Raw genomic sequence first — 24,189 nt, forward strand, 5'->3', positions numbered from 1 at the left:
GTTTCTTCCCACAGTTTAAAAACATGCAGATTTGGGAATTAAGCACATTGGACACTCACCTTTAGCCCAATGTCAGCTGGGATCGGTACCAGTGGCCCCCTGTGACCCTCATGTGGAGGAGAAAGCAGTAGATAATAAGTGAGTAAAGACATTTTTTAATTATCACTATTATTTGTTTACATTCTTACTAACATTTACTTCACATTTGGACTTGGGGCCATGGAAGTTTTGCTCAAACCTCTCTGGAATTCAGGTGTGCAGCAGAAAGCAGAAATATTACGTTTATGATCATTCATTGGTAACAGTGACAAAATATTTCTGTTGTTTTCAGTGTTGTGCTGCGTCCCCCTTTAATGTTTAATAAGTTTTGTTTAGTCTTTCCTTGTGTTGTTTTGTCATTGGTTGTCTTTTTGTGGTGCATGGTGGCTTACTTTTGTTGTACCAGTACAATGACAATAAAGACTATTCTGTTCTATTCTATTCTAATATGGCCAGATCAGGGCCTGCAGACCAGATTAATCTGGCCCTCAAAGGAAAAACCAAACTCAAAAATCCATTCTAAAAAAGGCAGTATTATTGTTACATGCCCAAGTATGGCCTGTGTTTTCTTCCCCTCTTTCTCTCCCTCACCTATACACTCTATAGGTTGATTGGTGATTGACAACCACCTGTGTCTGGCCAATCAGCAGCCAGCACACATCACACACAAGAAGAGTAGCCTGGACTCGCCCTCTTGAACTCTCTCTCAGAACCTTCCTGCAGCTGGTGTCTCATGTTGAACGCTGTGGTAACAGGGTGTATCGAGAGGTCAGTGAAGGATTTTTGGTTTGTTTATTTCATGCTCGGTGTGACAGCCGTGAGACATGGGCCCACTTTTGGTTTGTTGATTTCATTTGGTTTGGCACAGACTCTTGGTCCTCCCCTCATCCACCTTTTGTTATCCTTAAAATAAACATTTAAGTCACTTGCGCCTGTCTGTACCCCCCTCTCTCTCTCTCCTTCCTTCGTTTGCCCTGTGTTGCCATGTCACCCCTAGGAGATGTAACAATCCTGATGTGTTGCCATTGTTGTGTATTAGCTCGATCAGTTAGAGATTACAATGGACATAAATGAGATGACGCTCATGATTTGGAGTGATTTGAGGCATCTTAATATTAAAAGCATTTTAATTTTTATTTGTCAAACACTTTTATTTTTCTTGTTACTGATACAAAGCTGCTGTTCACCACTTATTTGTGATGCACGGTTGTAAGTCTGTCATGCATGTTTCACATAAGGCTGGGTTATAATCAGAGGTGGAAAGAGAACTGAAATTAAGTAAAAGTCCGCGTAAAAGTACTGTTCTAAATAAGTAGCTTGAGTAAAAGTGACTTGATGACTTTTTGAGCAAGGCTGCGGTTCTTTGTTGTGTCGCGTAGCAAAGGAGAAGGGGATAAAAACCGTGCTGACAAAATAAAATATGTAAACACATAATGCATCAGTCAAAGGTCACAAAGGACCTCAATTAGGCCATGTCACCTGTCCTTATCATTCAGTAAAAGTAAACTTACACAAGTACACAAAACCTTCTTGATTACAGTGATGCAAGAAAATGTAATTCATTATTTTCCACCTCTGGTTGTATTAGGATTAAAGATTTATTTTGAACCTTGCCCTCCCCCGTGTGCCACATTCTTGTTCACGCACAAGCCTCTGAAGTTATGGAAGCTTTGTGTTGAAGTGAACTTGCCTTTGTTGTGTGTTTGCTTGTGGTATAAAAATAACTCGCGCTTGTTTGCCAACCGGGTGTATTTCAGCTGTGGTTTAATAACTGCACGTCAATTCATGATAATCTGAAAAATGGAGAAAAAAAAAAGAAAACCAACTCCCTTTGTTGCTATGCAGCCGGGCTCTGTGGTATGTGTGCACGTCATGTGTTTTGCGTCGAAAAAGGAGGAAGGAATCCCAGACAGCCTCCTGTGACATCACATCATGTCATGTCAAGTCCCTATGAAGACGCACACAGTTCAGGAAAAACAAGTTTGGTGACATTCACTCTGTCTTCCTCCTCCCGCCCTCTTGTTTTTCAGCCCTGTTGCTCCTCCTTCTCAATATATAATGTATGCATGTGCAGCCTCACAGTATCAGTTGTTTGATTTCTGCCTGTGACTCTTACCAAGCAGACCATGGACTTCTCCCAACCCTTCTCAGTCCTCAACGAGAGGCTGAAACCTCGGGGTTCTGCCAGCGAGCAGCTCCACTCCTCCCTGAGCAGACTGGAGGACAGACAGATGAGTGCGACCAGAACCAAATCCACCTACCGGCCAACAGTGCTGCCAGCTGAGCCAGACCCCAAACCCCCCGTAGCCCTGACACAGCCAGAAGACCCACAGGCCCCTGGAGACAACAGTACCCAGGAGGATGCGGTCTCTACTGGTTCTGAGGGAGCTGACCTACAGCCTGGGAACAACTTTTGCCTCTCCCCTGAGATCTTCTTTCAAGATGATGGTGAAGAGGAGGCGCGCGACGAGGACAGCAGCTCCACAAACTCTGAGGAGAAAGACAACCCGGGTGAACTGGCCCCAACGAGGATGATGAGCCTCTCCGGGTCGGTGCCCGCAGCCGGTGAAGGTGGCAGCCCGGCACAGTTGAACTACATCGATGCCACTTTACCCGACCTGCTCCACAGTGGCAGACCGCTCAGCAGACGAAGGACACTGGGACATGTCTCAGCAACGGTAAGAGGATTTTCAATATCTGTGGTTCTTGTTCATCTGTCTGTCTTAATTGAAAAAACTGATGATATAAATGCTTGTTTTGCCACTGTATACACACTAATGCTCCCTCAGTCAGGTCTGATAGTATTGCTTGACGGAGCCCTTGTACAGATGTTTCTGTTCACATAAAACCAATAATAACAGCAACAAAAATCACACCATGCAGCTTTAAAAGGAGACATTTATGGTGGTTTATAAGTAACAAAACTAAAAACCTGTAACACATGAAGGGAACACTTTAAACTGCTAACCCTGAATTTAAAGAGGTGTGTCAAACTGAGCTTGTATAACTTGATTGTTTGTTAAGACAGGACTTAATTTGACTCCATTTGAGATGATGAGCATTAAGATGGAAACAATGTCAGTGGAACACGTTTGGTGCTATTTGTGAACCGCTCTCAGTTTCTTTTATGTGAATGCTCTCATCTGTGCATATTTGCTGTGTCGGTGAGGGATTACTGACGCCCTCGGCCGGTAAGACTGGATTCCTTGACCATAGTTTCAGCCAGGAATCTAGATAAGCAGTTTCTATTGACACGGTGCATAATGTCATGAGGTGGTGCTTTCTGTGTGTGTGACATGAGGGCCTGCAATGACGTACACAGTGCTGATTGTGTTTACTGTGTGCAGCTCAACGAGGTTCGCAGGGAAGTGGAGCTTTCTCGGAGGCGAAGCATCAAGCTGAAGGCGCAGGTGGACAAACTCCAGGAAAGCAGGAGCGGACAAGGCTGGAGCCAACACAGAGAGAGGGTGAATGTCACATAAAGAATCAGTTCATTCTCTCTCTCTCTCTCTCTCTTCTGTGCACGACAACTTATTAAGACTTTGCATCCCCAGGTCACAGAGGAGGTTCTGTCCGTCCTGCGGTTGCTGCACCCACTCACAGACAATGAGCTCAGCACACCTGAGCCCCCGAGGGGGGATAAATGCCTGGACATTGCCCTGGGTCAGCTGCAGAATGTGGCTCGTCACCTGGCAATCAGCCACACCAAACAGGTAAAAGGCAACACCCAGACCTGCTGAGACAATAGCTCTGCTCAAACCCAAACACCATCTTCGCCCATTCAGTCTCGGTCTGACTCTCACAGAGGAATTTGTGTTGCCTTTTTTGCACGTAGCTCATGGAACAAGACAGAGCAGATGGGAACGGTCACTAATTGTTGACATAATGGAGAGTCAAAGTTGCAATTATCCAAATCTGAACGTGTTTTACTGGGCAACAAATCTGACGCCTGATCTGTGTTCTTATACACAGAGAAAAGGACAAAAAAAGGGGGAACACTTTAGATGAGGGAACACATATTCACCAGTAATTCGTTGCTCATTAGCATGCACATTAGTCACATATTGGCTCTTAATTAGTAATTATTAAGTACTTATTAATGGCTTATTCTGCATGGTCTTATTATACAACCAGTAAGCCATTAACTAAGAGTCTTCCCTCAATAACCTCAGAATTATTGTTTATTAGTCGTCAGTAAGGAAGTTGTTGTGTATGAATTACGATCTCAATGTGCTTTGCTTATTATGGACTTTATAAAGTGGTAGCATCACCATCACAATAGTTATTCTCCCTCAATAACACCTAATGAATATATAACAAAACACAAAACTACAAGTGTTAATAGTGTCCAAATAACTCTAAATTAAGTCTTTGTTACTTCACTAGTAGTTGAACACATGTTCCCTAATCTAAAGTTGCCTCCTTTTCCTATTCTTGTGACACTACCTCCAATATGTTACGAATTTGCACGCTAATAAGAAACTAATTAATGATGTGTTCCCTCATCGAAAGTGCTCCCAAAAAAAGTTATACAGAAGATTAAATGGCAGCTTATATACCTAGAAATATACAGTGTCTACAAAAAGGTAAAGGTAATTAGAAGATCAAGTCTTTTAATTAATTTAAGGTACATTTGACATTGATCGTCTCATGAAAGGCATCTGTCTTCCTCATTGTTTCTGAGATGAGACCACTGACTTCACCGCCCTGGTGTTTTAACTTTGAAATATGCGGTCTGGCGAGTTCACGAGTGACAGCAGTATCGGTGATCTGACTATTTCTGGTATTCACGGCATGTTAGTCACGCGTTTAAAAAAAAAAAAAAAAGTCATGAGGTTTTTTGTTTTTTTTAAAGCTGATGATGAGGTTAGATTTGAATGCTGATGTGAAACAAGATAAGAGAGGCTTGTCACTGAGACGAGACATTAACTGGGTGTCCTCGCTTGTCTGTTCCAGGAGTGCAAATCTGGAAATGGCAAAGGAGAAGAGGACAGTGCCATTCTACAGCAGGCACTGTGGGACCGAGATGAAGCCATTGAGAAGTGAGTGAACACACACACACACACACACACAGGGTCTCTGAACAACACATGAATCAACATTATAAAAGGAGTTAAAGAGAAAAATGGGAAGTGTTCTGACGATGTGTCACTCTTTCCGTTCCCCGCTTCACAGGAAGAAGGCGATGGAGGCCGAGCTGCTGCGCAGCAAGACGGAGATGATGCTGCTCAACAACCAGCTGCTGGAGGCCGTGCAGAAACGCCTTGAGCTGTCGCTGGAGCTCGAGGCCTGGAAGGTAAAACTGACACGAGTTGTTTGAGATAAGTTTAGATCTCGTGTTGCCAGGCAACATCAAGTTCCGCACACAGAAAGGGATTTGTTTTAATGTCAAGTACTGAAAACTCAAAGAAGCACCAACAACTGCAGGTCCAAAAAACCCAATCTCCCTCAGCCAGGTCTGATAGTATTGCTTGACAGAGCCTGTTTTCAGACAAAAAGGACACAGCATACAAATAATATTACATTGCCTCTGTTCATGTATATCAAATGGAGGCAGAATAACAACAAAAAACAACAACCTGTCAAGTTGCAGTTTACAGATTTTTATACTCTTTGGCCAACGTTGCACAAACGCTTTTTGGAAACTCTTGAAACAGTCAATTCAAGGTTTGTCATCAAAACTCAAGGTGACTGTGATCACACAAACATGTTTTTTAGCCGTCACACTGAGATAATTGAACATTAATCCTGTTGGCAGACTTCTACAGTCGCTTGGCAGTAATTGTAGTTTCTAAATATAGGTCAATTATAAGATTATCTTATAATTGACCTTGTGTGTTTGATTGTGAGGCACGATAATGAACGTGTTTTCTACTTCTAGTACACCTATACATTATACTTAAGTAGAGTTCATCGTTGATGACAAGTAAACATTTTGTGCTCGATCTGAAGAAATCAGGCGCAACGGAATGTGAACGTGTGTCATCGGGCACGAATGCAGAAGTAGAAGGTTACACGGGTTAAATATGTCACACTGAGCAAGCGAGACACCACAAGGAAATGCATATGTGATTCAGCCAGTGCTGTTTGGGAGAAGTAGGACACACACAGACAAAGAAAAGAGCGTTAAGTACATGTTACTTTCAGAAACTGGAATGTGTTCTGTGAGTCTGTCTGCTTCTATGGCAAACTCACAATTTAAAATGATTTGAACTCAATTCTGACTGGTTAGTCGTCCTTTCGGTTTAATAAAGACTTGTTTCACGACTAAACACGTCACTGGGGACACTTTTTTTTTTGTACATTGATTTATAAGCAGCTATATTAAATGTGACCAATCAATGTTTTGTATGCTTCCTAATCTAAACCGTGACATCCCTATGTTCTTGTCCTTGTCACAGGAGGACGTCCAGCTGATCCTCCAGCAGAACTTGCAGAACCAGCAGCAGGCACAGCAGCAGCAGCAGCCCCAGAAGAAAACCTTCCGAAGCCTGGGCATCCTGAGGAGGACCCAGCGACCGCCCATCCAGCGACCGGCCGCTTTCCCAGTGCCCACATCTCCGACCAACACTCCCATCACCAACCCAAACCAAATCTTCATCCCGAGAGCTGCAGTCTCTGCTCCTTCAGCTCCCACCGCGCCGGCTTCCCCCAACACACCACCGAGCACCCCGCGCAACTGGAGGGAGAGGCTGAGGAGGGGGGGAAAGACCAGTCGCCAAGCAGAGGAGGCACAATGTGCAGAGCGGGACATGGACGGATTCCAGGTCGTGTCACTGGACTGAAACGGTGACGCCCGTGGACTTTGTTCTCACAACTCTCAAAAATAGTATCTGTACATAAAGAGAAATGCAGAATTTGACCCTAAGACTGTGAGACATGAACACAGCAGGAGGAGGATTTTTGTGACAGCAAGTGTGGAGACAACAGAACTTCAGTGTATATAATTAACTTTTCACAATAGCCATATCTGTACCTAAAAAAAATTGATTCCTTTAGGAGGACATTTAGGAGGGTTCATTGGCAGAAATGTAATGTCCATATTTCTACAGCAGCCTGACCAGACAAACCAGCCAAAGCGGGCTTTTCACATTTTGAAGCTACTTCGCAAGACTAGAAGAAAATCATTTCTGGTATGTGAAGGCCACTGTAGGTTCCTGGCGTGCGAGGGTGAGCGGAGTAGTTCTCGCCATTAGATGTTACTTATTCTCACCAAGAGGATCTGTAACGAATTACTAAAGCCTGCAGAATGTAAACATTGAAAGACTCTGCTATAATCCAGCATTAAACAAATGCTTTGCATCTTTGACTTATGTTATTTATGTGTAAAAAAATATTTACTGTTTATTTTTTTTAACTCCATCTCCTGTATATTGGTCTTTGTAAATTAAATTCTTATACAAAAGCTCCTTAAGATCGTTTGTTGTTAATTGAAACTTTTATTTCCACACCACTGTTTACCCTTCATTTCCTGCACTTATTATCATTTAACTGTACAAAAGCTGTACTTTTTTTTGTTAGTAATATATAATCCACACTCCCCAGACTTTTATGGGCCCTCAGTGGTTGTGCTGCCAGCAGATGGTGCTATGCCCTTGACTTTCTTTTCATGTGGCGATGTTTTCTGGCTGGGTCTCTTGTCTCTTGTATGAAGTTTCAAGCAGATCGGTCACTGTGCAGCAAAGTTACAGGCCACTTTGTTTCATGGAGAATGGTTGAAATCTCCCCCCAAATTCTGAAGGTTACTGTGGCCACGCCCCAAATTCCACCAAATTTTGGGAAATTTGGTGCAACTTAGTTTTTCTCTGGGTTTCACCTTTTCGACAGAGCCGTTTTTATGCATGCCCCTTATTTTATAAAACATTTTCGCCAGTTCCGATTTGCGTGACAAAAATGCAACCCTTTCTGAAGAAAGTAAATTCCAGGAATCATTGATCACTTTATCAATATCAGTTGTGGAGACGAGGTTGATTTTGAGTCATGTAATGGCACCACCTAGTGGTAGAATTCCAATTTACGTCAACATTCAACATCATTTAATGTAAACAGTCAAAAGCTCTACTGAGATTTTAGGTTCAAGTCTTATAAAGCAGTGTTTCCCAACCCTGCATGTTTGAGATGTTGCCCTGCTCCAACACACCTGATTCAGATGAACAGCTCGTTATCTAACGAGCTGTTCATCTGAATCAGGTGTGTTGGAGCAGGGCAACATGTAAAACACACCTCCACACACAGCACTGTTAAAATTAGAGTCACACTTTACAGGACACAGGAAAGAAAAAAACACCCCAGGTACCAAACACCATAAAATATAGAATAAAACAAACAAAAACACATGCAGGGCAGTGTTCTCTGAGGACCAGGGTTGGGAAACATTTAAAGTCAACATCCAAAGTTAAGATTGAAAAAATTCCAAACAATAAATCTTTCAATTTTAAATGTTGGACATGGTTGTGAAGCTCGACCTGCCGGACCAGAACAACCTCGCTGTTGTGAACCTTGCCAACTGCCCGATAGGGGAGAACCTCTCGGTTGTTAAACTGTTTGGGTTGTCCCTGTCGGGCAGTTGGCAGGTTCTGTTCCACAACCATGCCATTGCTCTCAACCTTATTACTGCTTCTTCAAAGATGTTTGGACTGTTTGAATTGAAAATAGGATTCTGAACTTCACTTCATCACACAACAGTTGAACCCACGTGTTCTCTAACACATGACAATATTAGAAAGAAAACCCTAGTAATCTGTCAGGTTGTTTAGCTCAGTGTGTTTGTCATTGACTCATAGATCAGAAGACTGGGGTTCAATTCCCGCAATGAGCCTTCACATTTTGTTTTTAAACTTCAGAAGTCCAATGGTCTATGAAGTCCAGAGATCGTGGGGAGAGTTTTTGAAAAAATTCAGACTTCTAAAAAATCTGACCTAGATGAAAAAGTTAAGAATACCAAGACGTATAGACAAACCATCACATGACAGATAGCTCATGCTGTAAGAATCAGACTTGTATGTCTGAGGTTGTTGGTTCAAATCTCACAGGAGTCACCTTTTTTTGGGTCAAGATTCAATGTAAACAGTCAAAGCTCGCCGAAAACTTGAACAAGTGTAAGACCCAGTGGCTCAGTTGGTAAGAACGCTGCTGTCAAATTCTGATCGTGTGGGTTCAAATCTTATGAAGAACAACACATTTTAAAGTTCAACATGCACAGTTAACATTGAAAGGAGACCAAAAGACCCATCTCTCTAACAAACTTGTGGCGCAGTGGCTTTGCTCTCAACCAAGATTGCGGTTGTTGTTCGGTTCATGGGGTTGCAGGTTCAGTACTGGCTTGGGTTACACAACGGCTGGGTTGTGCGAAAGGTTGATTGGTTACACAACGGCTGGGTTGTGCGATAGGTTGATTGGTTACACAACGGCTGGGTTGTGCGAGAGGTTGATTGGATGTGGGACTTGGCACTGTGGGGGCTTGTGTAGACTGTGGTGGTGGTTAGGTTCACAGGGGGAATTCGGGTTAAAGGGGGATAAAAAAAAAAGAGGTTTTTTTTTTTTGGCGAGCACTGCGAGGGTTGCCAGGTTGGGTTCCACAGCGGCTGCTGGGTTGCGAGCACTGCGAGGGTTGCCAGGTTGGGTTCCACAGCGGCTGCTGGGTTGCGAGCACTGCGAGGGTTGCCAGGTTGGGTTCCACAGCGGCTGCTGGGTTGCGAGCACTGCGAGGGTTGCCAGGTTGGGTTCCACAGCAGCTGCTGGGTTGCAAGCACTGCAAGGGTTGCCAGGTTTTGTTCCACAGCGGCTGCTGGGGTGCGAGCACTGCGAGGGTTGCCAGGTTGGGTTCCACAACGACACGGTTTTGGCCACGGCTGTGGAACCAGACATGCTGGACCGGAACAACCGAGCAATTGTAGAACTGAACTTGCCGGACTGGCACAAACCTACACCACAATTCTGGTGGGTTCAGTTCCACAACCGCAGGGTCGTTCTGGTCCAGCATGTTTGGTTCCACAACCACGGCATTGTTTCAGTCCACAGCGTGGCAGTCCCTGGCTCCCTAGAAGTGGCTGAAATTTTGGCCACACAGTGAAAAAAATTCCTTTTCACTAAAATTAGGTTTTGGGTCCAGGTTCTGAGTAACTACTGCTTAAACATGATCAGCACATGAATGTGTGAATGTCACTTTTACATTGTTAACACATGAAAACTAGTTCTCGTGCTTTGACTCGTCTCAGTTAAAGGTATAGTTCAAAGTATCACTGACCAGGAAATAAATTATTTTTTTAGCTCCTCCTCCTCCATGAAGCGCACAGGTTGTAAGACCTCCTACTCCTATTACAGTTGCAGATAAAGTTTGCTGTCCAATGTTTACTCTTCACAGTAAGTCGTCGCTTGGTTTTTCTTTCTTATTTCACTTGATCCTGGTTTGAAACATTACATTTATTATGTAACCTAGCTTAATACTGAATTTTGTTTGAAAAATCTTATTTCCACAACAGTGTCAATACCTCATTCAATCATGCTTCTAAAACACCTGGACTGTCCCTTTAACTGCAGCCATTTGTAGGTCATGGCACATGATGAGACAAAGTAGTAGCCAGTTTAAAATGTGGTCATTGCAGTAAATGAGTGAAGAAACGTGAGAAAATTGCGTAAAAACTTTTATTTTATTTCAATCAGTCCATATCAACATGGACACTTTTGTTTTTAAATTATATTAAACCGCCACTCCTGAACAGTTGCTATTTCCCTTTTTTACTTGACCTGAACCCTACTGGCCAGACTAGACACTTATTTTGACAATTTTGATAGCATATTGTATTTTAACATTTTGTTGACAACATACTATACTAGGACATTTTTGACAGTTTGTATTTGGATTTGAGTGATTTTGGATGATTTCGGACAACATACTATACTATGACTTACTTTTGGTGATTTTGGACGACATACTATACTATGACTTATTTTTGGTGATTTTGGACGACATACTATACTATGACTTTATTTTGGTGATTTTGGACGACATACTATACTATGACTTTATTTTGGTGATTTTGGACGACATACTATACTATGACTTTTTTGAGTGATTTTGGACGACATAGTATACTATGACTTTTTTTGAGTGATTTTGGACGACATAGCATACTATGACTTTTTTGAGTGATTTTGGACGACATACTATACTATGACTTTTTTGAGTGATTTTGGACGACATACTATACTGTGACTTTTTTGAGTGATTTTGGACGACATACTATACTATGACTTTTTTGAGTGATTTTGGACGACACACTATACTATGACTTTTTTGAGTGATTTTGGACGACACACTATACTATGACTTATTTTTGGTGATTTTAGACAACACACTATACGATGACTTATTTTGGCGATTTAAGACGACATACTATAATATGACTTTTTTGAGTGATTTTGGACGACATAGCATACTATGACTTTTTTGAGTGATTTTGGACGACACACTATACTATGACTTTTTTGAGTGATTTTGGACGACATACTATACTATGACTTTTTTGAGTGATTTTGGACGACACACTATACTATGACTTTTTTGAGTGATTTTGGACGACACACTAAACTATGACTTTTTTGAGTGATTTTGGACGACACACTATACTATGACTTTTTTGAGTGATTTTGGACGACACACTATACTATGACTTATTATTGGTGATTTTAGACAACACACTATACGATGACTTATTTTGGTGATTTAGGACGACATACTATAATATGACTTTTTTGAGTGATTTTGGACGACATACTATACTATGACTTATTTTTGGTGATTTTGGACGACATACTATACTATGACTTTTTTGAGTGATTTTGGACGACATACTATACTATGACTTTTTTGAGTGATTTTGGACGACATACTATACTATGACTTTTTTGAGTGATTTTGGACGACATACTATACTATGACTTTTTTGAGTGATTTTGGACGACATACTATACTATGACTTTTTTGAGTGATTTTGGACGACACACTATACTATGACTTTTTTTGAGTGATTTTGGACGACACGCTATACTATGACTTTATTTTGGTGATTTTGGACGACATACTATACTATGACTTTTTTGAGTGATTTTGGACGACACGCTATACTATGACTTTATTTTGGTGATTTTGGACGACACACTATACTATGACTTTTTTGAGTGATTTTGGACGACACGCTATACTATGACTTTTTTGAGTGATTTTGGACGACACACTATACTATGACTTTTTTGAGTGATTTTGGACGACACACTATACTATGACTTTTTTTGAGTGATTTTGGACGACACGCTATACTATGACTTTATTTTGGTGATTTTGGACGACATACTATACTATGACTTTTTTGAGTGATTTTGGACGACACGCTATACTATGACTTTATTTTGGTGATTTTGGACGACACACTATACTATGACTTTTTTGAGTGATTTTGGACGACACACTATACTATGACTTTTTTGAGTGATTTTGGACGACACACTATACTATGACTTATTTTTGGTGATTTTAGACAACACACTATACGATGACTTATTTTGGCGATTTAGGACGACATACTATAATATGACTTTTTTGAGTGATTTTGGACGACATAGCATACTATGACTTTTTTGAGTGATTTTGGACGACATACTATACTGTGACTTATTTTTGGTGATTTTAGACAACACACTATACGATGACTTATTTTGGTGATTTAGGACGACATACTATAATATGATTTTTTTGAGTGATTTTGGACGACATACTATACTATGACTTATTTTTGGTGATTTTGGACGACATACTATACTATGACTTTTTTGAGTGATTTTGGACGACATACTATACTATGACTTTTTTGAGTGATTTTGGACGACATACTATACTATGACTTTTTTTGGAAATTTTGGACGACATGCTATACTATGATTTTATTATGGTGATTTTGGACGACATACTATACTATGACTTTTTTGAGTGATTTTGGACGACATACTATACTATGACTTTTTTGAGTGATTTTGGACGACATACTATACTATGACTTTTTTTGGAAATTTTGGACGACATGCTATACTATGATTTTATTATGGTGATTTTGGACGACATACTATACTATGACTTTTTTGAGTGATTTTGGACGACATACTATACTATGACTTTTTTTGGTGATTTTGGATGACATACTATACTATGACTTTTTTTTGGTGATTTTGGACGAAATACTATACTATGACTTTTTTGGTGATTTTGGACGACATACTATACTATGACTTGATTTTGGACGACATACTATACTATGACTTTTTTGAGTGATTTTGGACGACATACTATACTATGACTTTTTTGAGTGATTTTGGACGACATACTATACTATGACTTTTTTGAGTGATTTTGGACGACATACTATACTATGACTTTTTTGAGTGATTTTGGACGACATACTATACTATGACTTATTTTTGGTGATTTTGGATGACATACTATACTATGACTTCTTTTTGGTGATTTTGGACGACATACTATACTATGACTTATTTTGGTGATTTTGGACGACATACTATACTAGGACATTTTTAGACAGTTTAGATTGGATTAGATTCAACTTTGTCATTGTGCAGAGTACAAGTACAAAGACAATGAAATGCAGTTTGCATCTAACCAGAAGTGCAAAAAAGCAGAACACAAAGCAGGAAATTTTTTGACATTTTTGACAGTTTGTATTTGGACATTTCTGAATGACATACACAATTGAGAAACAGTTTGACAGTTTAAATTTCGAAATTTTTTGTTGAAATACTATACTAGGACATTTTTGACAGCATGAAGACATTTTTTTTTTACAAATACGAAGTTAATTTTGACAGTTTCAATGACAACACACACATGCATGCATGCATTAGTGGTTAGACGATGATCGTTACATGTGGAGCAGTGACGTCACATTAGCAGTAGCCAGTGTAATCTGAACACCTGTGGATCACTCAGGTCGGCTGTTAACAGAGCGTCAACAGAAAATCTAACAAATGTGTGGATCATTAAGGCTGCAGTTACCACACGTTTGTCCCCGCTGTTCCTCGTCTTCTTCCTGCTTCTGACTGAAGGCTTCGACCATCCATGGCTCCGACTGATAAACACAAAGTGGAACATTATAAATAGGCCGACACAAGAGGGGGAGGAGCGGAATGTACCAAGTCACGGAAAGTATACCGTGCCCTTCAAATCAGTGTAGCTTTGTGCAGGAGCAGCTCCACCTGTAATTATTCCATGGGCATGTCCATATTGACCAAATAAAAAAATGGCAGCTGAATTTGTAGTCAGTTAAAAACGTTAAAAACAGAGGGAAACCCACCACCGTAGGAAAGGCTGCCATCTGCTGGACGTTCTTTCCCCCTCATCTTTTAAAGGTCCTTATCTTCAAAGTATCAGCATAGATAATTAAGTCAGTGTTGTTACAATTCACTTATATTTGTTTTTGCATTTCACAGTTGGACACAAAATAATGCATTTGTAGCACCCTTTGTTTCCAATTTCCTCTTCATTCCTCTTAATAAACTGTTTTAAGTCACTCACAGTGGTAGTATGGTATTTTGTTTAAAAAAATAATAAAGAATATCTGAGCCATTTTTCACCACACTTAGACACTATAGCCATTTTATAAATGTTTTTGCCAGTTATGATTTACGTGCCAATTTTTGTCTGATTCACCAGTGTCTCAAAAGTGCTATAATTTCAGAAGAAAATAAGGATCTGTAACAAATTATTACAGACCACAGAATGTAAACATTGAAAACTCCGATATAATCCAGCATATTCCTGTGAACTTTGCATCTTTGACGCATGCTATTTATGTGTAAAAAACAAACACCATGTTTATGAAATGCTTATACAAAAGCTCCTTCAGATCTATACTTTATTTAAACTTTTATTTTGTAAGCCACCATTAGTACATCACTGTTTACCCTTCACTTCCTGCACTTGTTGAATTCTCAAGATTGAGGAGAAAAACAAACAACTGTTGTCATTTTATTGTATATTATACATTTTCAGTCATATATATAATCCACTTGTATATATATATATATATATATATTTATATATACATTTTTCACACATTTAAAATGTATATATATATATATGCCACAATATAGAATGAGTGTCATTGTTGGAGCAAACAGAGACCAAAAGGACATGCCAACAGTGAAACATATACATTCCCTGTCATACAACTACCATCTTGAAACTTTGCTTTCCAATGTTAAACGAATGCATTTGAGTTTCTCGTTTGCCGAAGCAGAGTTTCCCTTTCAACATGTTTTTGTCGCGTTGTAATGCCACACGGGCATAAAGTAGGATGTGCTTTCATGTGTCACCACCACCACACCCTCCTGACTGCTGTGGGTGAGGAGAGGAAGACAGGATGCTTCTCCAACTACTAGAGTGTTACTTAAAGAAGGATGATTTAAAGCCCTGTCGTCTACAGGGCTAAATTCACATAAAACAAACATGAAACACTAACCGTAGCAAACATCTAGTTTCACATGGGGATATCCCCTTGGGAAAAAGGTCAAGCAGAACAGCTGACACTCTAAACTTCAGAATAAAATGCTTTTCATTTCAAGTTGTTTACGTAAATGGAAAAGTAGCTCTCGGCAAAAGAGGCCCATACAAATTTTACAACACCCTGCTTATTCCTACTGATGGCAGTTTCACTACTGGACTGTTCTATTATTCAAAACCCATTGGAAACAGAAAATACCAGAACACAATAATGGTTACAGAACATTATAAATCATTTGCAGCATATATTTGTGAGATATACCCCTATACATTAGCCTTGCTCCTAAGTTGGATACGGATAATAAATCAATAAAACGCGTTTCATAAAAACATCAACTAGACCGACCAAAACACACAGACACACAACATCGTTACCGCGACTTAATGCCGGACAGACAGAAGAGTAGTATAAGGGAGTATAATAAATAGCACATCCAGTCGTAACCTGAGAGATTCAGGAAATAAAATACAACAATACTGCTTGGGAGCGCTTCAGCTTGGTTGTCACAGAGGATCGCGTGAGCATAGAAACATAACCAGTGCTCTTGAATAAGCTCAAGTCAAAACAGAGTAACCATCCTACGACTCTCATCCTTCACACACACGCACACATACCAGTAACACAGATTAAATTGAATTAGTTACAGATAAAAATAATGGATGTTGCCATTGGATCAAATTTCAAGAAGAAAACATCCATACAGTGTATATGAAGCTGATATTTCAGCCACTTTGCTCCAACCTTCTGATGTATGGAAAGAGCAAACTTCTTTCCATGTATTAGTTTCTTTCGTATCCGACTCTCTTGCTTCTGGTCCAGCAGATTGTACATGGCCTAAATCCAGTTCTACTCTCATACTACTGGCATACATGTGTCAACATAAAGGAAGTACAGTGCAAATGAGCTTTTCTTTGGATGAGTGTATCACCTCCAAAACAGCCCAGATATGAGATATCTCTGTCCACCAAGTAAAAGGAAAAACAAAAACAATGAAAACACACCTAGTAACACTACCGTCTGTTAAAGACAGTGAAAAAAAACAACAACCACCGTGTACACTACACAACACTAAACTACACATAACATACTGTAATTTGACACTGTTGAAAGGTAAGAACTGGCTGTAAAAGAGCAAGTTTGGTCCAGTGTTCTGCAAACATCGGCATTATTAATCACCCCCGCTCTGCTCGCTTCGCCTGAAGCTGCTGAAGTCTCACCTTCGCAGTGAGCTGGACGCTCTCGGGGTGCTTGACGTTAAAAAAAAAAGTTCTGAGGTGTAGATACGGGAGGAGGCAGCTAGGACTGAAGGAAGGAGCTGATGGAGCTGATGAAGTCTAAGGGTTTGTCCGCGTGGATCCAGTGGCTCGCATCCGGAATGTACTGGATGTCGGCATAAGGGAACAGCCTCTGGATTTCTGGGTAATCGTCGGAGCTGCGTCGGGAGTGAATGGAGCAGTGTATGAGAAAAACGGACCAGTCTGAAATCATTCATGCAGTTGCCTGAGGTCACAGCCATTTTAGTATATCGATTAATTGCTGCTGTTTGTTTTTAATGAAATGCCAAGTTAAGATTAAGCAATGCACATGGGGATTAGGCTTTTAAAATCTGTAAACATTTTCAGTGAATATTTGACGCATGTGTCAAAAATAAAATGTCGTGATCACCTGATATAAGCCGAGCTGGCTCCACCTAAAAACAGCGTGGGTCCCTCGTAGACTGTGTCAAAGCTGGGAAAACTCATGATGGTGTCGAGGTGAGCGGCGATGGCCTCCATATTGACCCTCCAGGCGTAGTGTCCGTTCAGCTCCACGAGGTTGGTCAACAGGAACTGACGGACCGAGCGCTCCTGGTGGACAGAAGGACAAATTTGTATTCAGAGTTTTTTAATTTTTAAAACAGCTGCAACCAATGCTTTTATTCTAAAACAGTTGTCACAGTATTTTGCACTCTTTCAAAACTTTAAGCTTATTACAGCTAACACAATCATTTAGATGACCCTTTCTGTTTCTAACGAAAGAGACTTGACAGATTTCCATGTCCTGCTCAGTATAGAACAGCAGACAGACACGGCTACTGACCAGCTGGTAAACAAACTTTTGCAGGTAATGGTTTAAGAGCAAGGTATTTCCCTCAAGAGTTGAGCTAAAAGACCATAGAATTTTAGAAACGTCTAAATAAGCAAATCATTGCGATATCAACTTTACGCTAAAATCATTTGGCAGTGCTGTGTTAATACTTTTTGCTGCTGCAGGTTTTGATATAGGCAAAATGTGTCAAAACATTATTAATTATAATATCAAAATATATTACAAACAGCTGTTTTGGGCTTGCTTCACTGACCTTGACCAAACTGCGTAGCTGATCCTCAGCCATCCGCCTGGCAGTGGAACGAGGAATGTCACTAGAGATCTTTATCTCTTGCATTGCTTGGATGTAATTACGGAACGTCCTGCGTGTGGTGGTCTGGGCTGGACTGATGTCCACCACCACCAGGCTCTCCACTAAACTGGGCTACAAACACAGACGGATACAAAAAGAGAGAGAGAATCAAAGTCGGCTGTTGAAAACCAAAGATGAAATGGAAACGGCACCACAGACAGGCAGACAGGACAGGAACGTACGTACACTGACAAAGGTGAGATGACATTCAGTGAGGCAACTGTAGCGCCATGTTAAATTCATGGTGACATTTCGTGACTGCAAACCTGCATGAGTGCGGTCGTCATGGCCGTCTTCCCTCCCATGCTGTGGCCAATGAGGACACACTTCTCGATGTGCAGCTGGGTGAGGAGGTGTTTCAGATCCTCGCTCATCATTTCATAAGACATCACAGGGCTGTGAGGGCTGTTGCCGTGGTTACGGGCATCTACGGTCAGCACCTAACTGGTCAAAGGACAGTTAGGACACTCGGCAAAGGCGGGAAAGCAGCACAAGATTGCAAAAGCAAACAAACAACCAAACGGTTTGGCTCAATGACAACACTAAGGCTGTATTCTGTACATCAGATTATGAGTTTCTTCAAGCAGGACAATTGATCAATTATTATGATACCTTATGATGGAAAAGACCATAGCTGTCTTTGCTTGGCCTATTTACAACACTGTATTTTAACGTTGGCTATAATGGTGTTACTTAATATTTTCCTTAGATGGTACTTGGTATATATGAAGTTTGAGAACCACATGTTCTAAGCTATACCTGGCAATAAACCCAATTCTGATTCTGGTTAGTGTTTCCCCAACATTCATTAAGCAACGGTGTGCCACTGCTGCTAGACTACTGAGCACCACTGCTAAAAATGTCACATGACCATTAATATCAAAGTCCAGAAATTATTATTTATTACTCATAACTTGCACTAGTGAGCACCCATATATACATACATATATATATATATATATACACACACACACACACATATATATACACATATATACACATATATACATATATACATATATATATACACAAAAATACATATATACACATATATACATATATATATCTATGTATGTAACACCTCATTTTTTAGAGATCAAGGCGATAAATAAAAGTGTTTTAAAGTAACAAAAGCATTGTGTTAGGAACAAGAAGTGTAGCAAATGACAGGACCACAACAAACTGGTTGACTGTGTCCACTCCTTTGTCTCCTTTTGTGCTAGAGCCAACTCAAACACATCAAAATGACTCGTTTTTGCTGTAACAGCGGACAGATGTGGCATCGCCATCGCTGCATTACCTTCCGTCCTGTACGCTGAACCAAGGACTTGGCTATAGAGTGGAAGTTAGATTTACTGCCAAAAAGGCCATGAAGAAACACCAGAGGAGTGCTCCCTCCCTTCCCGTCGAAGACATCATAGGTCAAGTTGACTGGGCTGTGGGAAAATAAGAAAAAAAACCATGTTTATTAGTTTGAATCTCTCCAGCTGTGGTGAGAAATGCATCACATCTTTAGACAGCAACAATGAATTACCTGTGCAAATTAAATACAATTCAAGAGTGATATTTAACAGGTTTAACAGAAGAAGAGAAGGTTGTGTCACTGTTCAATGGTTTGGTGTTTGGAAATATTTTTTGCTTCAGATAAGGAGCTTTACAAATAGGAATAAATATGTATTTTTAGAACTCCATTTCACTTTTTATTCAACCAGTGAGACCTTGTGATTATAATCTATTTTTCAAGGGCAGACGTGGTCAGGACAGCTCACCATGACAACGTTACAGAAAAAATAAAACAGTGGATCAAAACAACACTTTTCAAATTGACAATGGACACCAAATACAGAATACATAGTGCAGCAGCTGTTACACAGTTTTTCAACAACACACAATACTGTGGCATGTAAAGGCTTGCAGCAAACAGAAATAATTATTATTGACTATTATTGATTATTGTTTAGACAATCTGACTATTTGTTAATACAATGCAATTGTTAATAAAATCTTTTAAAATTGTTTTTATCTTGTTTTATTGCTTTTAGTGCTGAAACAATCACGCAATTCACCAATTATTGTTCGATTACTAAGTGAACCATCGACTATTTTGATAAAGGATGAAACGGATTGAGTGTTTTTTTTTAAAAGAATTAAAACAAGTTTTCTGATTTCTCAGCTTCGTAAATGTGAATATTTGGTTTCTTTGCTCCACAAAACAAATACATTAGAAGAAGAAAAATTTTGGTTTGTGGACAAAACAAGACATTTGAGAAAGAGAAGATTAATCAAGAAAATAATCGACAGATTATAGTATAGTTGCAGCCTTAATTGCTTTAGCTTTTTATTGATTATTAGTAGTAGTTATAATAGTATTAGCAATATTAGTAATAGCACTACTAGTAGTGTAGTCATAACACACACATATATATATATACATTATACATATATGTACATATATATGATGATATATTATTGTGTTTTCTTGAACCTCTGTATGCATTTCATGTTTTAATTTCCTTTGGCGTTATAATAAAGTCCTATATTAGGAGGGTCAGACAACAAGCCTTGAGACACATCTCTTGTTTTCCCCTTATATTTTCCCAACAATGTCAATGTTTTCAAGTATTATGTGTGAATATGTATAATTTAATGTATTCTCCTTCCTCTTGTGTGCATTAACACAATGAAATAATAACAATAACGGTGTCATTACCGGCTTTACTGTGACGTTCAATAATTAATTAGGTTCCATACAGGGTTTGTAATAAACAGAGGCCATAAAGTTAGCTTAAAACTGCCCGGCTAGCCAAACGTCTCAATGTCCTTTACGTAAGATTTACCCCGGTGAAGTTAACCGTTAATACTGGACAAAGCGAAAACACGACACGGAGATACGTCTAACGGTTAGATGAACAACATTCTGTATTAAAACGGAGTAAAAACCCTGCTGTAGTGTCGCTTGTTTCCACACAGCACCAAGATAGAGGGCAGCAGTTAGCCGGGAAGCTAGCAGGGTTTTACCTGGCTGAGCTGACGGTTCGAACCGTTGCAGCCGCCCCGCCGACACGCTGCTGCTGCTGCTGCTGCCCGGGGAATGAATGACACAGCGGCCGGCCGCTCAGCACTCCTCTCCGGATCAGGCGACACAAAGCACTCATGGCAGTGGCAGCATATGCTCCGTTAGCAGGCGGTCAACAAAAGAACATGGGAGTTCAAAAACGGGCCACGGTGATGGAGGAGAACCGGCGAAAAAACATGTTAGGTTGCCGGAGGTCGAAATTGGAAAGAGCTGAGACTGTCAACAGCTGATGGCGAAGGTGCGTCATGACGTAAGACGCACGGGGCGGAGTTTGCGCTTGTTCCCTGAGATTGTTCTTTCAGGCACGGACTCTTCTTCTTGTTCTTTTTTGAGGCTTTCATGGCGGTTAGCAAACAACGATTTGGTGCATTACTGCCACCACCTGGTATGGCAGCTGGTAACCCATTTTGACTGATACATTATGTAAAGGTTTGCGTTTAATAAAAAGCAATTCATGTGAGATTTGTGTCCCCTTGTTCTTTTTTTGCGCTATACAAGAAATAACCCCTTGTTAAAAAACAACTAAGTAACTTTTACAGTACATTTTAAACAAGCTACTTTTTTTATTAACTTTAGCTTGAGTACATTTGTAGTACTTTTAGTTGTACCTTTTATCAAAATAATGGTACTTTTACAGTAGCTGAATGAATAAAAACAAGGACAGTGCAGTTAAATAATTAAAAAAAGACATAAGGAATTGATTTTGTTGATATTAAATATTTACATATAAATACATGGCATTCATGTTTTATTTTTTTAATTAGGTTTTCTATTTCTTTTCATAATTTTAATATCTTTTTTTATTGAGGAATCAACTAGATATGTCAAAAAAAACATAATCAAGGATGAGCATATAATGTGCAAAATGGTCATTTGAGGTTGTATAAACAAATCTTTTGAAAAATAAGTATTCTAAGTAAGTAAGTAAGTAAGTAAATAAGTAAGTAGTATAAGTAAATCTAAATAATTCGTAAGAACTGCCATGAGACGTCACAGCACATCTGCTGTGTTTCAGAGTCTTGGGTATTTAATGTGACATGCAAATATTAATATCCCAATATTAATGCTTTCTGAGCCACTTGGTGGCGCCACAGTGCCGCGATGTGGACTGACTTCACCTGCACTGACTGTCCACAGAGCTGCTCCCTGTGAGGAAAAAGTTATCAGTGTTTCATCACATTATTGGGGCGTTTATGAAAGACACACGACTGCATAGCACAGCAGATACTGCGGCGCTTCCACACATGGACGTTGCCCTCACCACACTCGCCTCTGTCACCTCAGAAAAAGGGCCCCAACGTTGGGAACAGGCATCACTCATTCTACTACTAATAATAATACTCATAATAATGATGTCTGGGCTTTGCAACTCAGTATCCATTTTAGTAAATCCTTTGTTTAAATGTAATATATTTATAATTGTACAGCACTGTGCTTGCATTATCACTAGAACAGACTACAGACTAACAGAATAACACAGAGCCACAATAGACGATGTTGCAACAGGTGGCGAGATCTCTTATTAAAGAGCTCTGATCTCAGTATGAAGAGCTCCGTCTGGGATCATATGAGCAAATGAACTCTGTGGCAAGTTTTACGAGGCGTTTGAAACAAATCACCTGCAGAGAACTGAGAATTGAGCTTGCATTTAAAGGCAAAAGATTAAGCAATATTTATACTTTTGTTATTTAAAACATACCTACACATTAGAGTACCTAAAGGTTTTGGACAGCACTGTAAGGTTTGATATTAATAATTCTTTGAGCTTTCCTTTTAAGGTTCCTTATCTCACACATTTGGTTTCATCTGCTTCTCTGCCCGGTTATACCTCAGATAATCTCTTTTTATATATTAAGGCACACAGATTAATGTTTTATAGTTACTCTCATTTGATGTCATTTGTTGATTTGTTTAATTTAGGCATCATAGAGAGGTTCTGGATATGTTCCTCTTGTGTTTGTCATATACGGGAGCACAAAAACAAACCCTTGCAGTTTACGGGGCTCGGACAACCTGGCGTCCCTTGCCGCGTCTCCAAACATCTCATTGTCTCATTGCTATGGGAGACAAGTCTGCTGGGATAAAGCACACAGTGAGCCGTCACCATGGCGATGGCATGGGACAGGGGCCCAAGGGAGCAAACGCTACAGGCTCAACTGACAGTAGGAATTGGGATCTGGCAGATTGAATAACTGCATATTTCATCTATATTATTACAGAAAAAAATCAAATAATCAAATAATACAAAATAATCTGTTACGGTTAGTCTGGTTTTGCCAGATTAAGTTAATGTTGACTGACTTGATGATGGACAGAGCTTCTTTACTATACTCTATCATAAAACTATACTCTATCATAAAAACTGAGTGTGACAGGTTAATACGAGCACTTCTTCATGCTGCACAGAGCAAAACTAAATCCTCAGTTGTTAAATCCCCAGCTTGTCCAGTCTCAGGCAGAGCAGGGAGTCAGTGTGTGATAAAAAAACAATCCATACAAAAGAACATACACAACTTGTTGGAGTTCATCTCTATTTACCTGAGTAGACCACACAGTTTTTGCCATTCATTGTTATTAATTTGTGTAAGTGGTCATATTTCACTGACAGTTTAACGGTTGCCTGTCAAATAAATCCAACTTTAGAGACGTTAACCACGACTTCTGCGTCACATTTAGAAACATTTTCCCACCATATACAGTATATTCAGAACTTTCAAAAAAAGGTCTAAGGAGAAAGATATGTGAGTCAGGACTCACTGATAGTTTATGATTTATAAATAATTGTACTCTCCTTCCAAAATGATGGCAAAGCTCACCTTGGGTTAATCTTACTGTTTCTACAACTTGCAAGTTCTTCTTTTTCTATAATGATGTCCACCACATAAGAGCAAAAGATGGAGCTGCCAAATCCCATTATTTATTTTTTTAAATTTTGTTTTATGCAGGGAGTTCACTTGCAGGTAGTCTGAGACCTCCTCTTCCAAACGTACCACAGAGTCCAGGTGTTTAGTCTGCATCAGAGGTCTCAGTCTACATTCACACAGACACAAACACACCAGGGTGTT

The 24,189-nt window shown here is 39.9% G+C and overlaps 2 protein-coding genes across 2 annotated transcripts; one reads left to right on the forward strand and one right to left on the reverse strand.

Annotated features, from left to right (window-relative positions):
• Positions 1 to 1,856: 1,856 nt before the first annotated feature.
• bicdl2l (bicaudal-D-related protein 2-like) lies at positions 1,857 to 7,200 on the forward strand. The gene is made up of 6 exons (XM_058627307.1): positions 1,857 to 2,717; positions 3,387 to 3,506; positions 3,594 to 3,752; positions 4,996 to 5,081; positions 5,215 to 5,335; positions 6,441 to 7,200. The coding sequence occupies exons 1-6, from the start codon at positions 2,166 to 2,168 to the stop codon at positions 6,822 to 6,824; spliced, it is 1,422 nt and encodes a 473-aa protein (XP_058483290.1). The 5' UTR covers positions 1,857 to 2,165; the 3' UTR covers positions 6,825 to 7,200.
• Positions 7,201 to 15,060: 7,860 nt separating this feature from the next.
• Positions 15,061 to 21,384, reverse strand: abhd11 (abhydrolase domain containing 11). Its single transcript, XM_058628340.1, has 6 exons — positions 21,067 to 21,384; positions 19,349 to 19,484; positions 18,315 to 18,488; positions 17,950 to 18,120; positions 17,274 to 17,455; positions 15,061 to 17,040 (listed from the first exon to the last, which is right to left on the reverse strand). The coding sequence occupies exons 1-6, from the start codon at positions 21,201 to 21,203 to the stop codon at positions 16,905 to 16,907; spliced, it is 936 nt and encodes a 311-aa protein (XP_058484323.1). The 5' UTR covers positions 21,204 to 21,384; the 3' UTR covers positions 15,061 to 16,904.
• Positions 21,385 to 24,189: the final 2,805 nt, after the last annotated feature.

This window comes from Solea solea, chromosome 4 (assembly GCF_958295425.1).
Source record: "Solea solea chromosome 4, fSolSol10.1, whole genome shotgun sequence".
NCBI lineage: Eukaryota > Metazoa > Chordata > Actinopteri > Pleuronectiformes > Soleidae > Solea > Solea solea.

Coding starts and splice junctions, on each gene's coding strand:
- abhd11 (XM_058628340.1), bottom strand. CDS start 21,203: ATGAGTGCTTTGTGTCGCCTGATCCGGAGAGGAGTGCTGAGCGGCCGG. Junction 19,485..21,066: donor CGAACCGTCAGCTCAGCCAG/GTAAAACCCTGC, acceptor ATTTTCCCACAG/CCCAGTCAACTTGACCTATG. Junction 17,456..17,949: donor AGCTACGCAGTTTGGTCAAG/GTCAGTGAAGCA, acceptor TCTGTCCACCAG/GAGCGCTCGGTCCGTCAGTT.
- bicdl2l (XM_058627307.1), top strand. CDS start 2,166: ATGGACTTCTCCCAACCCTTCTCAGTCCTCAACGAGAGGCTGAAACCT. Junction 2,718..3,386: donor TGGGACATGTCTCAGCAACG/GTAAGAGGATTT, acceptor TACTGTGTGCAG/CTCAACGAGGTTCGCAGGGA. Junction 5,336..6,440: donor TGGAGCTCGAGGCCTGGAAG/GTAAAACTGACA, acceptor TCCTTGTCACAG/GAGGACGTCCAGCTGATCCT.